General features: G+C 38.1%; 1 protein-coding gene across 5 annotated transcripts in view; it reads left to right on the top strand.

The window, feature by feature from the left end:
• Positions 1-13,926, top strand: part of LOC149539932 (folate transporter 1, chloroplastic-like) — a 47,556-nt gene extending 33,630 nt beyond the window's left edge. For 4 of the 5 annotated variants that reach the window (XM_089801147.1, XM_089801150.1, XM_089801149.1 and 1 more), the window contains 3 exons: positions 12,274-12,294; positions 13,400-13,467; positions 13,646-13,926. In XM_089801147.1, the coding sequence (XP_089657273.1) occupies positions 12,274-12,294; positions 13,400-13,467; positions 13,646-13,760 (204 nt within the window). In that variant the 3' untranslated portion in view covers positions 13,761-13,926. The remainder of the gene's footprint in view (positions 1-12,273; positions 12,295-13,399; positions 13,468-13,645) is intronic. The other variant, XM_089801148.1, reaches the window with a different exon arrangement.
• The last annotated feature ends 1,565 nt before the right edge of the window (positions 13,927-15,491 follow it).

Below are 15,491 nucleotides of genomic sequence, written 5' to 3'. Positions count from 1 at the left end.
CCCCTCTTGGCTCTACCCGTGATGTTGGTCCCTCCCAGGCCGAAACCAATAGGAAAAGGACTAAAGCAGAGTGTTCCTCCCCCCTATTTTTAGTGAAAAAACAAGCACCAATCACACTAGGTCCCCTAAGAAAAGTAAAAAAGAGGTCTACACAGTCAAGTCTGGCGATCAGATTGAGACCCCTAGTGCCTGTAGGTCAAATAGAATTGCTAAGGAAAAGTGCAAGCAAGCACTGAAAAAAACTGAATACATAGAGTCAGATAATTCTGTTATTAAAGCTACTTATGAGTCCTCCACCCACTCTTTTAGCAAGGCCCGTAACTCTTCCCCCCATTGTGAAAAATCTCCCTTCCCCGATCCCCCAGGCTGGTCCTATTCATAACCCCACCCCCAACCCCACTCCCCGACAAATTTCTTTCCAAGAGGCTACAAAGATGGACACTACCACCCCGAAGGTTGAAGGGATGTTGGGAAACATAAAAAACTAGCTGGTGACATTGGAAGATGCTGTCAAAGAGCTGAAGATGGAGGTGGATGCGTTCACCAGGTGCTTAGAGGACTCCAACAAGTTTGCAATCATGTCACTCAATGCATGATGTAGGAGAAAATCACTAGCACTAAGGCCGAGAGCGACAAGGACTACAAGGACCTGTTTGAGTTCTTCAAGGAGGAGTGGATCGCTACGCTACTATCCAAGCGGCTGGGAAATACTAAAAATTAGTTATGTTTTCTGTAAATTTTTGCTTTCTAGTCCGAACAAGCCTATATGGCTTGGAAAACTTTTAAACAAGACTTTTATTACCTGCCTTGCGTAGCGAAGCATTTATGTTTACTTTGAGTTTGACTTATATGCTGTTACTTTAAGTACTCTATACTATGGTTCGTATTATGTTTTCGATAGAAGCAAGACTAAGGTTGCTTTCTTATGCTGTGTGTTGGGTGGATATTTTGCAACCAACAATTTTAGGTAAAATCTAGTCTCAAAATAAGATGACTAGCCACAATGTGTGAGACATAGTCTCTCCTATCTTAAAGGGGAAGCTCTCCCTTCTCACCGTTCCTTGGATCAACTCAAGGTAAGCAAGAAGTTGAGAGATTTTGTAAAAGGTGTTACCAATATTCTTTTCTCTTAGCTTCAAGAAAGAATCCACTTACTCGCTGAGTGAGTAATGGGCAAGATGAAACCTCAAACTACACTTCTATCTAAAGTTGTAAACGGTGATACCGATAAACTAACACTAACTCAAAGGCTAGCTAAAAGCATACCAGTTTGGCTCCAAGTCCTATTTTAACCTATTCTATAAAAATAACCTCTACCATTGGGGCACAAAGACTTCTAGAAGTAGGGAATTCTAATTTTTTTTGTCAATTTGAGATGGTAGCACAAGCTACAGTCAAAGTTCCTAGTTTATGTATTGCCACAACTGCTCCTAGTCAAAGCTTCAATTGAGATTGCTTCTTAAATCACTATGCTCAATTATCAAGAATGCAAAAAGCACATGAATCAAAGATAACAAATGCAAATCACAATCAAACTTCCAACTTGCACAAGTAACAATTGCACTCAATCAAAGTTCAGTTTCAATTGATTCTTCGTATTCACTTTTCTTTCAAAATGACGCTACACAATCAAAGTTATGCTTGCACAATTTCTCCATAGCTCTCTTGCATACAAATAAAAGATGATTTTTACAATGAGAGAGCACTTCTTTATATAGGAAGAGGAGTACAGAAAAAGGAGGAAAATGTGGAAGCAACTCAACCAACTTTGACCAGGTCTAACTAACAGGAGAAATTATTGGATTACATGTCACTACTCATGCATTTCGTATTACATGTAATTACACAATTTCATGCAATACATCCTCTTCAATCTACAAACATGAAAACAAAATAACAATCTTAAAGATTGTTCTCTAGTTCCTTGAATTTGATGATGACATCACACACTGCAGGAAGATTTGAAATCTCCATTGTCTTTGATATGACTTCTACTCTCACTGCATCGGCATATGCTGATTTCACAATCTTGGAATTTGCCAATAAAGAATCATGTAAGTGCTTTGCTAAGGATTTGTACAAAGAAAATGTTCATTGTATGAGAACCAAAATCTTCGGAATCTAAATCAGCATTGACCCTGATTGTAATTCTGAAGTCATTCCTTCAACTGCAATCCAGTTATCATGTTCATCAAGAATTTGACATCCCATTTGTTCCAAGTCGCACATGATTCTAGTTTCTATTGCCTAACAATCTTCAAAGTTTGTATGCAACTTTGTTACATGCTTTTTTAGTGTCTTTTCTTTATAACCCATGAGTCCATGACATCTGTAGAACATTTCACAAGATGGAACATCACATGTGACCATGGCATCCAAATCAAATTTGACAATCTCATCCCAGTCATTCAGATTTTTTTTCAAAGTGTTAGCTTTTATTTCCTGTACAGGGTAAAGAAACTTAACACGTAGTATATCACGATTCTACGCAGAACAGATACTTTATTCATATTTGCACTCAATGATTACAATCCAAATACAATGACTACAATGATGATTCCAAAGTCCATCTCGGACGGTGTACATATATCTTTCCGAAGGGATGACTCAAGCATCACGTGCCCGTTCAAATACTATTCTATCCATCGGCTACACTATACATTTTACCAACAACATCATCCCCCCCAAAAGAAAAGTCGTCTCCGAATGACAATACAACAAAACTCAAAGTAAACAAAATACATCAATGCAAAAATACTAAACAGAGGGATGCGTCCCTGGCATAGTGGCCATTCGCACCCTCAACTCTTTCAGCTCTGCCCATAGCTTGTAGACTTAGTCTTTCCTAATCTTCAGTTCTACTTCTGCTTTCATCTAAAGCTCTAGGGCTGACTGCATCATCTCTACGATTTCTCCCAACTCTTTCTCTTTTCCTGCTGCCACTTGTTCCTTTTCTGCTACTAACTGTTCCTTTTCTGCTGCTAACTGTTCCTTTTCTGCTACCCACCTCTGTAGCTGACTTTTTCTATCCAACAGGGCTGCCCTCTCAGATTCCCAAGCCGCCCTCTCAGATTTCCAGGCTGCCCTCTCTAAAGCTAACTTGGCAGCTGACTCCTCTTGAGTTCTCTCAGCTGCTACCTAATCCACCTGACTCCTCCAAAGAGTCTAATACACCTCTCTGTATATCTTCACCACCTCATGAATCAAAGCCTCTACTCGGCTCTCCATACCGGGATCTCTCGTCGTGGCCCAATCCTGCCGCATCTCTGCAGTCTCCACATTTGGCCATCTCCGCTCCTCAAAGCAGTCAGTAAAGGTAGCTAGGCATCCCAATCTCATAAAAGATATAACCCTCTCCAACTCCTTAACGACTAAGTCCAATGCCTAAGTCTCCGTTGAAGCTAACACCTGGCAAGCCCAAGATGCTAGAAACACTAGAGCTGCTACATCAGCAAGAAATGCCTCTCTCATCCCTGTCTCCTACGCTACTAGATGTTCCTGTTGCACACCCATAGCCGTCTCTACTGCTTCTGCCATACACTCAACAACACTATGCGGTACTGCCTTAGCTTGTGTCTACCCAACCTCCTGTAATGGGTTCTCTGGAACTGCTTCCCGCGGGTGTTGGCAGGTATGTCATTTGAGGTGTTGGGGTTCGGTGGAACCGTGTACTCAGGTAAGCACTCAGCTTCTGGGTTCGGCTCTCTCTGTCTCGCTCCGACGATGCTAGCAATGTCGTATCTACCATAACCACTGCTTCATAACCCACTACATCCAATCAGACACCCGATGCCCCCAACTCCTCGCCTGTCGGTACCTCCATTACCCCTGTCTCTGTGTCCATCTCCGTATCAGGTACCAAAGTTTCATCTCCTATAATTTGGTAGTCTCATGAGCCGACTCCATCGATACCTTTGGAGCTGCTATCTCCGTTGGTAATGGATGTGCCTTTGTTGCTGCCTCCTGAACAACTCATGTCTCTATGGTGGGCTTTGTTGCAGCTGAAACTAGTGTCATCACCACTGGCTTCTTGAACTGACCAAACCCTAGGATGCCATGTATGCCTACAGGAACCAAGTGTGTCGTAGCCGAAAGTACAGGCCGCAAAAATCTCAATGGTGTAGCCGTGATCACCTCTACCTCCTCGTCCTCTTCCTCTTCCCCCTCGGTCCCACTCTCCTCTGAAGATGTCTCCTCTCAACCACTATCTGTGTTTCCACTGTCTAGCCTCGATCATTTCTGTCTGATGGTTTTATTGCCAAGTGTATCCAAATGTCTCCACTGCATAATAGGTGGTTCGCTAGGCGCGAGTGGTCCCGATTTGGCTTCCAGTGCATTATTTAGAATCATCCGTGTAGTTGCTTCCAGGAACAGGCCGATAGCATAATGTGGCATATAAAATGTTTTGTGCTGCAATGTCATAAATTCTGACATTCATTCGGCCAATAATGCTGCCCAGTCATATACTTTGTCGTGCAAAATTTCGTTCATCATTGCTACATGGAGAAAAGAGATATCCGAAGCACGGCTCGAACCTATGAGGCGGCTTTTCATTATGTCCATCAAACAATGCCATTGACCCTCCTGAATATTAGATTTCTTTAACCCTCTACCTTTGGACATGTCTGAAAGAGCCTCCCGTTCCACTTGCGACAGGTCTTCACACACAAGCTGTATCAACTTCAACTTCACTTTACGGCTCATCTTTTTTGGCTTGCTTTCTATTTTTCTTCTGCCTTGAGCATGACCAGGTATGCCAAATACCCATGTAAAATCAGTCAGTTTGAATGATACCACTAAATTGCAACCAAGATATTCAAACGTACTGGTTCTAGAGAACCTGTCATACGTTTCAATCATCATACGTTAAAACCCTACGTAGTCTTTGATGCAAAATACTAGCATTTGTACTACCCATTCTACCTGTGCTTTCTGGATACTAGCCTTCACCTGGTGGTTGTGCCACCACTTCCGACATTCTGCACCATTTCACCCTTCGAATGTAATACTCTGTATTATAGGAATATCTCCCGACTGCTTCGGTTGCTTTACTTTCTTCTTACTTGCACCTGCACTGGTCCCTCCTACTACACGAATTCTAGATGGTAGTGTTTTCACATTCCTGTTCATGGAAGCATCTTCGTCTAGTTTCCTCTTCCAAGCCCTCTTTCCAGCTGACTGCATAACTGTCACTTCTTTGTCATTTTGTGAATAAATCACAAACCATTAGGGTAGTTATTTTCCATCAAGCTTGGTGAAGTATGGCTACACAATTCCTCTCAGATTGGCCGTACGACTCGTTTTCCCTCTCCACTGCCGGTCACTGTACGAAATTTGCTATTTTGTCCTAACTTTATACTTTTTTTCTTAGTATTACCCTATGGAATTTCCAGTGATCATCGATTCTTCCCACCGTATGTTGTACGGCCCTCCTTCCTCTATATGCTCATACGGTCTTCACACGACCTTCCTGATTTTGAATGTTGCACAATGTCTAGGTTTCAAATATTCTCCTTTGCTTTCTTTCGTACAGTGGCTTCCATATGCCTACAAGGCTTTCTTGAGGTCGTACAGTTATTACTCACCTTATGATCGATTTGGATAGCCGTATGGTCCTTTTTTTCAGTTCTAATTCTTGTGTCTTGCTCTCTTTTTAATACTGTAGGACGGTCTTTTCATACCTCTTTGCTCGTACAGCTACACTGTTTTCACCAACCATACAATGTCACCATATGGTCCCCTTCTAGCTACTCTTATGAGTTGTTTGGCTATACAGCTTCGAGTTCTCTCTTCCTAGATGCTTCCTCTGGCCATACGACTACAAAGTCCTCCTGTGCTCTTCCTCTAGCCGTATGGCTTCAAATTCCTTCTCCTGTGCTCTTCCTTTGGCCGTACAGCTTCAAATTCCTTTTGGCTCTCCTCTAGCCATACGGTCTTTTATAACTCTTCCTTCTATCTTTCTAGCGTATGGTGACTTCCTTTAGAATGTGTCTTTACTTAGCCGTATGGTCTTTAATTCATCTTCGGCAATTCTAAATGGCCGTACAGTCTTTGGATTCTCATTCCACCATTGGCCGTACGGTCTTTAACTCCTTATTTCAGCAATGGCCATATGGTCTTTAACTTCTTCTCCCAATAATAATTTTGGACTTCTTCAATAATAATTTTGGATTTTGCTTTCATATTATGACCCTTAAGGCCGTACGACAGCCCCTATTTCCCGTTGCTTTTTAATGTTTATAATTTCAGTCATATTATTTTATGTGACTTGAATTATTTTATTGGTTTGTGAATTTCAATAAACTTTTGCTTGTTGCACCATTTCAAAAGTGAGAGACCTTCCCTATTTGGCTAATGCAGTTTTTGTAGGATTTTGGCGTACACTATTACGCTTCTTCTACTTTACTTGGATATGGTGAATCTAAGTGCCTTGTTTGTTTGCAAATATAATTCCATTTTTTAAGAACAAAGTGCATACATCTCTATGTTTTCATACATATTTGTGTGATGAATATTTTGTGCATCTCTAGCGTCCAGTGGATTCATATCCATTTTGGCATCATTGAGTCTCACTCTAGACCTTTTTCTTGCCATTGGCAAATTCATCCTTCGAAGTATGAACCTACACATTGTAGTACGACCATCTTCTCTTATCCAACACTGTACTTCACTTCCAATCACTATATGGTTTACATGATTGTACCCATACGGCTGCCTACTGCATGTACAATTGGGCTTATTCCACCAACATTGATTGCTAGCTCCTCCTCTATATGAACACAACACTTTCCCCCTTTTGTATGACCAACTCACTATACAACATCTCCCCTTGTTTCTCCATATTGCACATAACCTTCAACAGTACACCTGTAACATCCACAATACAGTACATATCTCTCCCCTTGTCATACGTCCTCTCAAACCATATGCCCAACAAGCCTCCCTCTAGTGTTGCGCTTCATACATACACCCAGTCTTCCATACAGACTCCAACTCCTCTTAGTTGTGTAGCCAAGACACCCTACCATATGCCTCTCGATGCTACTCATTGACTTGAGTTCACCATTGAAGGCATAAATCACCAATATATCAGGTCAGGAACATTATAGCGGTATCAGGGTTGGTGATCTTGCCAACCTGTTGGGATGATTGAAAGATTTTTTGATTTAGATCACACTATGGTGCCTAGCAGCGATGGACAATGGTAGTTGAAGGCACTACAAAGGATTGGAAAAGAACTTAACAAGGGTGTTGATCTTCAATTAGATATATTGGAAGTATGTTTGTGTAAGGTGGACCAATTACCTTCAATATTTATACAAAGATATTTATTCGATTAAGGATGCCTTAAGTCAACCCAAGCTATTGAGACACCTTGACAAGGAAATAAAGTTGGTAATTGTAGCATGTCAGGATTCATAATTTAATCTTCCTCAGAATACATCAATAAATCTTTCAGCATCACACAATTATAGTGTAGGCAAAGAATGCAATTTCGAACCACAACACAAAAGGTTGCATGAGAAGCCTCAATACCTAAGATTGAAACACCTGCAACAAATCATCGAGCAATGTATTCAGCACCCATAAGATGTCATGATTCTTCGTCCAAATATTGAATTCTAGTTCGGATCATTTCCTTAAACCCACTTTGATTCTACATTAATGTTTTTGAAACAGAATATAAGAATGCAATAATCAGAAATACAATAGCAGATGACAAAATTATTATGTTGGGAAAACTCTCCTACTCAAGGGAAAAACCTAGCCATGCCGCAAATACTTCCTTCTTTATTGAAAGCTCAAAGTCTGGATACAGAATCACGTTCTTATGATTGAGTAAAACTCATTCAATCAATAAACAATGTTTTTATCTTTTGGATGACTCTCAGTCCCAATAATGAACTAGATCACAATAACGAAAATCAAAATACAGTGATAAGGATTTGAACATAACTAGCACACAATTAGGCTGCTCCTAATTGAGTATATATCCAGGTACACAACTCAATCATAGGAACCCAAGTACAAGCACCACAAGTTCAATATAGTGAGAATTAATAAATTGGGTTGCTTGCCACACACACATGAGCATACAATTGAACATACATTAAACTAGAACTAGAAAACCAAGCTCTTGTTGATACACACTTGCATTATATGTTATTGCCCCACCTACCTTTTTGAAAGAACACGAAATAGTGAATCAAACCATAATAATCTCATTTGCATTAGCAAACACTTAAAGAACCACATATCATACAAACGGTTGCAGCTCATAAAGAAAAACATTACGATCATTTGTTGGTCACCACGACAGTAACAAATACATCATATGACTAGATAATAAGAATAGTTGCCAAGTCATCGTCCAGGAAGGACATAGAATAGCCAAGACAAAGAACTAAAGAGACCTTATGAGAAGAGGGAATTACCAAACCGATAGTCATTTTATGTGAAGCGACACCAACGTCAATGACATGTATCATGCGAATTCCACTACACAGTGACATCGTTTATGAAGCCCAGTAGTTGACAGAAGTTACAAGATTGTCATTTTATCTTCACAAAAATATTGTTTTAATACATAGATGCCACTAAGAATAGATAGACGCACACACACCCTGAAAGTTGTCACTTACATATACCCACGATAAATATATACAATGAGAACAAGGAATTGTGTCAATTCTAGATGGACCATGCACAGTGTCAAATTGCCAAAACAGAAGAATAGGAGATCAATAGAGGTATGAATAATTTCTATTGCAGTTACTAAAATTTCAACACTAAACAGAGCCCAGTAAAAACCTCCACAACCGCCTTGAAATTAGGGTCGAAATGGTATGCTAGATTGAAGTAATAAGCGACTGCATGGATGGGCTTGTAAAGCTAGCTCCTATCAATTATCGCTCAAATGGGACAATACTTACTCTCATCTCCTCTATATACAAATTTAATGACCACCTTGGTCCTATCTATGCTGTCATATATGTAGCCCATAGTGGTCTTCCCCATTAATAGCTTGAATAAAAATTACCAAGGGCTCAATGATCTGCAAATATTCTGAAATTGTAGGAATTAAGTGTGAATGAAAATAAATAAAATTATGCATTTAAAATAAAAGTAAATACTAAATCATAATCTATAATTTATATAAAAAAATTAAAAGCACAATCTTATGCACAAGGGGCCCAAAAACCTATCTCATCAAAAGTGCAATCTCCTACATTCATCCCTGCAGTGGTCATAGAATAGGATGAGGAAGTTTATCTGTCACCAACAAACATGCACCTCAAAGGTGCCTTTGACTGCATTGTGGATTTTTATGTTATAAAATTTGAGGCGAATCTTTTGATACTGGGACGAGCCATTTCCTTCTACATTGTATATTGCCTCATTATGCTTAAGTACCAATGCATGATTATAGATAAACTTGCAAATATTTTTAGCCTTATCAATGCATGATTTTACTCGTTCAAGCTTTCCAATATTCTCCAATATGAGGTCAAGGCAATGGGCTATGCATGGAGACCAAAAAATATTAAGTGTCTCCATCAAAAGTCTACATGTGACAACATAACTTGCGACAATGTCTATCACCACTTGAGTCACATTATTCCCCAACCTCACGTATGACTTCTTTAATAGTCTTGTGGCATTTTTGACACATGAGAAAACATCAGTGGACTTCATTAACATGGCGGATTGTGAAAATAGAGCAAAATAATGACCAATCAATAAATCATATATTATAAAAGTCCAACATTTTTTTGTTGATGGGTAAGACCTTGAAGCCAAGGATAATTATTATTGTGTATTGTAATTAATTATTATTATTATTATTTGTTAAGCTCAAGTAGAGTCAAACCCAAGACCTCTCACATAGGAGGCTCACAATTTACCGTTGTGTTGTAGGCTCTTGCCTTATAAAAGTCAAATATTGATCATTAAATCAAATTCAAATTATTTAATGCATTCAAGGAAGAAAATTGTTCAATCACCTCCATAGGAAATAGAAAACATTAGGAGTGTATTATTCCTCCTATTGGTCACCATCTATCATGATGGTGCAACCCTTTTGCTCCAAAGCACTCACTGGTCCTCCAAATCAACTTTTATATCTTCAACCATTTCTAACAAAATGAGGCAACTTAACCTTGCCTCACAAATGGTTTAGCATCTATAATGCCTTTCCAATAAGGAGATGTATCACGAGTAGATTAAATAAGTATTTGTAGTTAAATTATAATAATTCATTACAAAGCAAGTTCAAACTATAAATTTTAAATTTGAAAACAATCAAGTTTTAAAATTACCTAGCTACAACAAATGGAATGTTGCAAGAGTATCAAAACTGGCATAATGCTCTCAAGCAAGGATTCTAAACAAGAAGCGCATGGCACAAAAAAATTGTCCAACCTAGATTTCTGAACTCTAGGACCAAAGTTAACAATGCCCCTAGAAGGAGGAAAAAGAAACACTAGCACTAGCAGAAGAACTAGGGTGAAATGGATGCATGGAAGAACCCTCTCCAATGCAACCTACAGATGGGGCTAAACAGGAACCAATACTAGTTAGCTCCTCCTTTTGCCTTTTCTTTGTTTCTTTTAATTTGTTAAATGTTTCTAGAGCCACATAACATGCACACACAACCTTTGGAGGTGCTTTACATAACTCAATATCATGACCACACATCTCGATAGTATGGTAAATAAATCTATTGATGCCACCATGGTTGGTTGCTGGCATACAACTGGTTGAGCCACAGAATCGAGCTCACCCTTTAGAAAACGATTACTGCAAAGCTTCTACCAAAAAATAAGAAATGTGATTGACTTAAAATTTTAAATAAAAGACGACAGTCTTGAAAAGTAGGAACGTAGTAAACACGCGGAGAAAAATCAAACCTTCAATCGAGCCTCCAAGCATCCAAATTCCCAGCTGAGAACATGACATAGCCACAGATGCGAACTCAAGGAAACTGGGACTTGCACAATTGATTAACGCAGAAATGCGGAACCTAGCACCAACATTGATCAATATGAAAATAGATTCTAAGTACCTACATCTCTGTCAACTAGCAAGATACCCCTGGGAGTATCCAAACGATCAAGAAGACAGAATAAAAAATCATACAACACGAGATCCAAACACATACTGCAGCAAGTTGCCGGCAGCTGTGTATCCTATGCCAAAGCATCTTAGTATGCTAATGGTTCGAGGACCCAATCTAGCAAAAGCTACCTAAGCATCTGCCTCATAAAGATAACAAGAATATAAAAGAATTTCTGATGAAGAACACACAAAACTGCCACGCATGATCCCGAGAATTCTTATCTCAATAGAATAAATTTATTATCGAGCATAACCTGACTCTGATAGCATGTTAAGCCAAGCCCAGAAATAAAGATAAACAACAATCAGGAAGAACAAAATAGATGCAAGATAGATACAACAGACACAAAGTTATCCTGGGAAAACCCTTTAAGATGAAGGGAAAACCAAGCCACACAACCAAAAACTATCACTTATATTGATCATAAAAATGTTCAAGTGTACAATGATTTTCGCTTGATGCGACATGTATAACAAATAGAGAGACTTTCCACATTACAACTGAAGGTCTCTTCAATTTCCCAGAACATGACTCTTCATATTCAAAATGTGTGCCTCTACACAGGACGCGTGACAGTCTTTATATTTAGTTTTATCACAATTATTATCAGAGATAAAGATCTCTATCACAGCTATAATCTTCAACAAAAGTAACTTAAAACATTCATTTTTTATGTTTTTTACACAACTTTGTCTGCTGGCCAAGTCCCATCAGCAGGACTCGGCAAGTAAGGCTCTGACTTATAACTCGTCATGACTCGGTGAGTCACAGCACAGACTTGTTAGGGTCCCTGGGACTTGCCTAGGGTCACCTGGCTCATGACTTCCCGGATTTAGGCATGTCCCGGAAAGTCTGTGAACTTTGTTTAAAACCGGAGGTTTTTAATTCTTGTCCATATTTCATGTTTCTCGGCATTTCTTTTAATTCTAATCATAGAATGGTAGGTAATAGTCAATTGAATTCCATTCTGAACTGAATCATTCTTGCCGCATCATTTTTATGTCTTTTTTTGCCTTTTTTTGAAAGTATATCTATTGCTTTACATCAATGAACTAGGTGGAAATGTTAGAACCAGTTGTTTGTATTGGGTTCAATCTTTTTCTTCCAGGGCAACCTTTCAATTAATACTGTAACACTGCTTTTATTGGTTTCAGGTGATTCGAGCACATGTACAGGTGTGCCTCTATCTTGATTTCACCAGCCATTTCATGATAGTAGGTTGATTTACAAGAGTATATAGAAGGAAACTCTTGGCCTATCCTTATCTATGATACTTTATACTCTGGTTAATGGTTGAGGAAGGTCGTATTAATATTTTCAAAGAATTATTAATCTATTAGGTACAATCCTTAACTTCTATTACAGTAGGGAGATTGTGGCAGGCTTTCTTTGTGAATTCATTACTTCAGGTGTTTTTTTTAAATATTAGAAAACATTTACAAAAGCGAGTCCTGCAATATAAGGGGCAGGAGCTCCATATAGCCAGGCATTACATCACCAGTAACTCTTGACAGGACAGAAAAGACTATTTAATGAGCATTATATATCAAAGATCATTAGAGCTATACAAAACCAACTACTTTCAGTAGACCCTAGTATTGCTGCTGGCATCACATTGATCACAGCTATATGTTCCAATAGGTGGAACCATCTTATTCTTAGGATCAACATCTTTCAGAACAGGTTGGTAATTATATTTCATGGCAGCAGGTATAGTATTATCCTGACCAATAGGCTTCAGAATTTTCTGTTTTTCTATAAAATTATAAATTCTTTAAGGATCTCTAGCTCCTAGTTGTTAAGGTTGTTTCTTCCCCGAGGGAAGAAGTGAGCACTTTTAATCTGTCTTGTAAACAATAGTCGGGCCTTCCTTGAGCAAGATCTTAAACTTTTCTTTATGAATCTTTATAATAGCAGAGACCTGCAAAACAATATTGATAAAGGTCAGTTCACTATGAACCTTAGTAAGGCATCTTCTTTTTCCTTGGAAAACCTCTTCATTCCTCTTTTCCCAGATAAACCATAACACTTAGTATAAATCATCCAAAAAGTAATAAGTTCGGCAGTAAAAACATTTGCATAACTCAAAGTAATTTTATTACACAGAAAAACCATCTCGGCGATCTTCTTCAGGGTTTTACACATCCACCCTTAAAAATTTCTTCAGTTGTGATACATTTTGGAATTTCCTCATTTTAAAGTGTTCGTAAGATAATAATTTGTAAGATAAAGGTAGTGAATTGAGGGACTAACTTTTATCTTAACCACGAATTAATTCAGCAACGACCGAATTCTGAGGGTGTGCCAAAATATAGAGACAGTTATCGTGCATTGATGGAAACATTGAGGTGGGTATTTGAACTAGGATAAAAGAATCTCTCTATTTTCTGATTATGGGAATATTATTAACATTTTTAATCTTGCATATTCATGCCAGTTTCTATCAGTTTATGCATGTATATAAGAACACCAAATTGTGATTATGTTTAGTGATGCTTAGTTTATGTTTCAATTTTGGTGTTGCAGATTTGAAGGGGTACGTGGACTGTACAAAGGCATTTTTCCAAATCTATTGAAAAATGTTCCAGCTTACTCGATTACATTTTTAGTTTATGAAAATGTCCTCAAGTTATTCAAGTGATTAGAAACACAAGTTTTGATGTTTTTACAGTTGGTGATTTCTGTTTCAATAAAAAAAGGTGTACAGCATAGGCATGTATTATACTGTTGGCCATATGTATTATTTATTGACAAATAACCTTGTAAGAAGCTTTATTTATTAGTTAAATTTTCCTTTAATGTGACGAGTATGGACTCAATTGCCATATAATTTGAAGGGAAAGGGGAGTTGGAAGAAAATAATGGACATGAATTTATTCTCTTATGCCGTGGACAGAATATTTAGTACCAATTGCAACATTTTTTTTATGCAAGTGGAAGTTTGTTAGGTTCCTGGATGACCGTGTTAGGATCTTAACCATTAAATAAGAATATGAAAAAATATTGGTAGAAAATGTCAGACATGGCACCGGGATGCATGAGATAGGACGGAAAGTGAAACAGCCCAAGAAAATAGAGATCATAACCTCCCAAAGTGGCTCCCACAATATGATTTAATTATATCAGACAAATAAGGTTGGAGGGCTATGTCATTCAGGCTGTCAGTCTGTGTCTTACACCTCAACAAACACAGCAACAGCACAAATAATTGTTTTACAAGGCGAACTGCTCGGTCAACTGGATATAGAACTCAATGAGCACTAATTTATGTATATAATGGAATGGTCAAATGCTTTGCCCTACCCATTCCCCTACAGGGTAAGGCAAAGGTAAACAGGACGTAAACTGCCTATTCCTCCTCTGGGGGTGGGGGGTGCAGGTGGAGTGAGTGGCATAGACCACAAATCCCCACTTTCAAACCACAGGGAAGCAAACCATTTCCCCACACCTCTTGTATCATTGGGTTTTCTCACATCTAGCACCTTTTGCAACTTATCTTTGATGTCCTTTAAATCCGCCAGGGTCTCTACTTCCAAATCCCCACTAGTTAGTGGGATCTCGTCATATAAGGAATTTGATTACAATAAGGGATTTTCGGAGTGAAGGCCAAATTTGAGAACTTAAACAATAAGAGCGGTAGATTTCCACAATCCACAAAATATCTGTGTTTCTCGATTTGATTGTGTGAGTACTTTTGTATTAACATTTTAGATTACACTCCAAGATCTGTCATCAAGATGATAGTGAACTTAGACAACTAATTTATCACTATCATAATATCATTGATCTGTCATCCTAATGTTGGATCACTAAGAGTGGCTTGAAACATTGATGCAAAAACACACATACAATCAATCCAGAAACAGCATAGAGAACTTAGACTTGTAATTTTATCACTATCATAATATCACATTGATCAATGATGAAATATAATACTATCATTATCCAAAGATTTAAATGTGATTATTAGAAAATTAGAACTTCTTCCAAAATTTTAACCAAAATAGGGAAGAGGGATATGTAAAATGCAATCTATGGATTATGTTGAATCATTAGAATGTTCAAAGGCAATAATGATAAATTCATTATAGTTGTAAGTTAACAATTATATTAGGATTCTACACAAGGATTTGATTTGTACTCGACTTGTATCCAAATCAATCAAATTTAATAGAAAACACTTTTGCACTCATTTATAGACTCAATGGATACATGTCATTTAATTTGTTAAAAAAAAAAACTGTTAAAATTTAAGCAATATTTAAAGATTCAGAATTTTTGACATCACATCTTTTGGGTTTGCCAAGTTTTTGCAAAGTTTGAGTTTTTCAACTATGGTTAACAGTAAGAGCTTCAATCCATTGTCTTCTAA

Source organism: Cupressus sempervirens, chromosome 9 (assembly GCF_028749045.1).
Source record: "Cupressus sempervirens isolate cs-2001-9-10 chromosome 9, ASM2874904v1, whole genome shotgun sequence".
Taxonomy (NCBI): domain Eukaryota; kingdom Viridiplantae; phylum Streptophyta; class Pinopsida; order Cupressales; family Cupressaceae; genus Cupressus; species Cupressus sempervirens.
The sequence above is the reverse complement of the archived record's forward strand: the minus strand, read 5'-3'. Positions and strand labels throughout refer to the sequence as shown.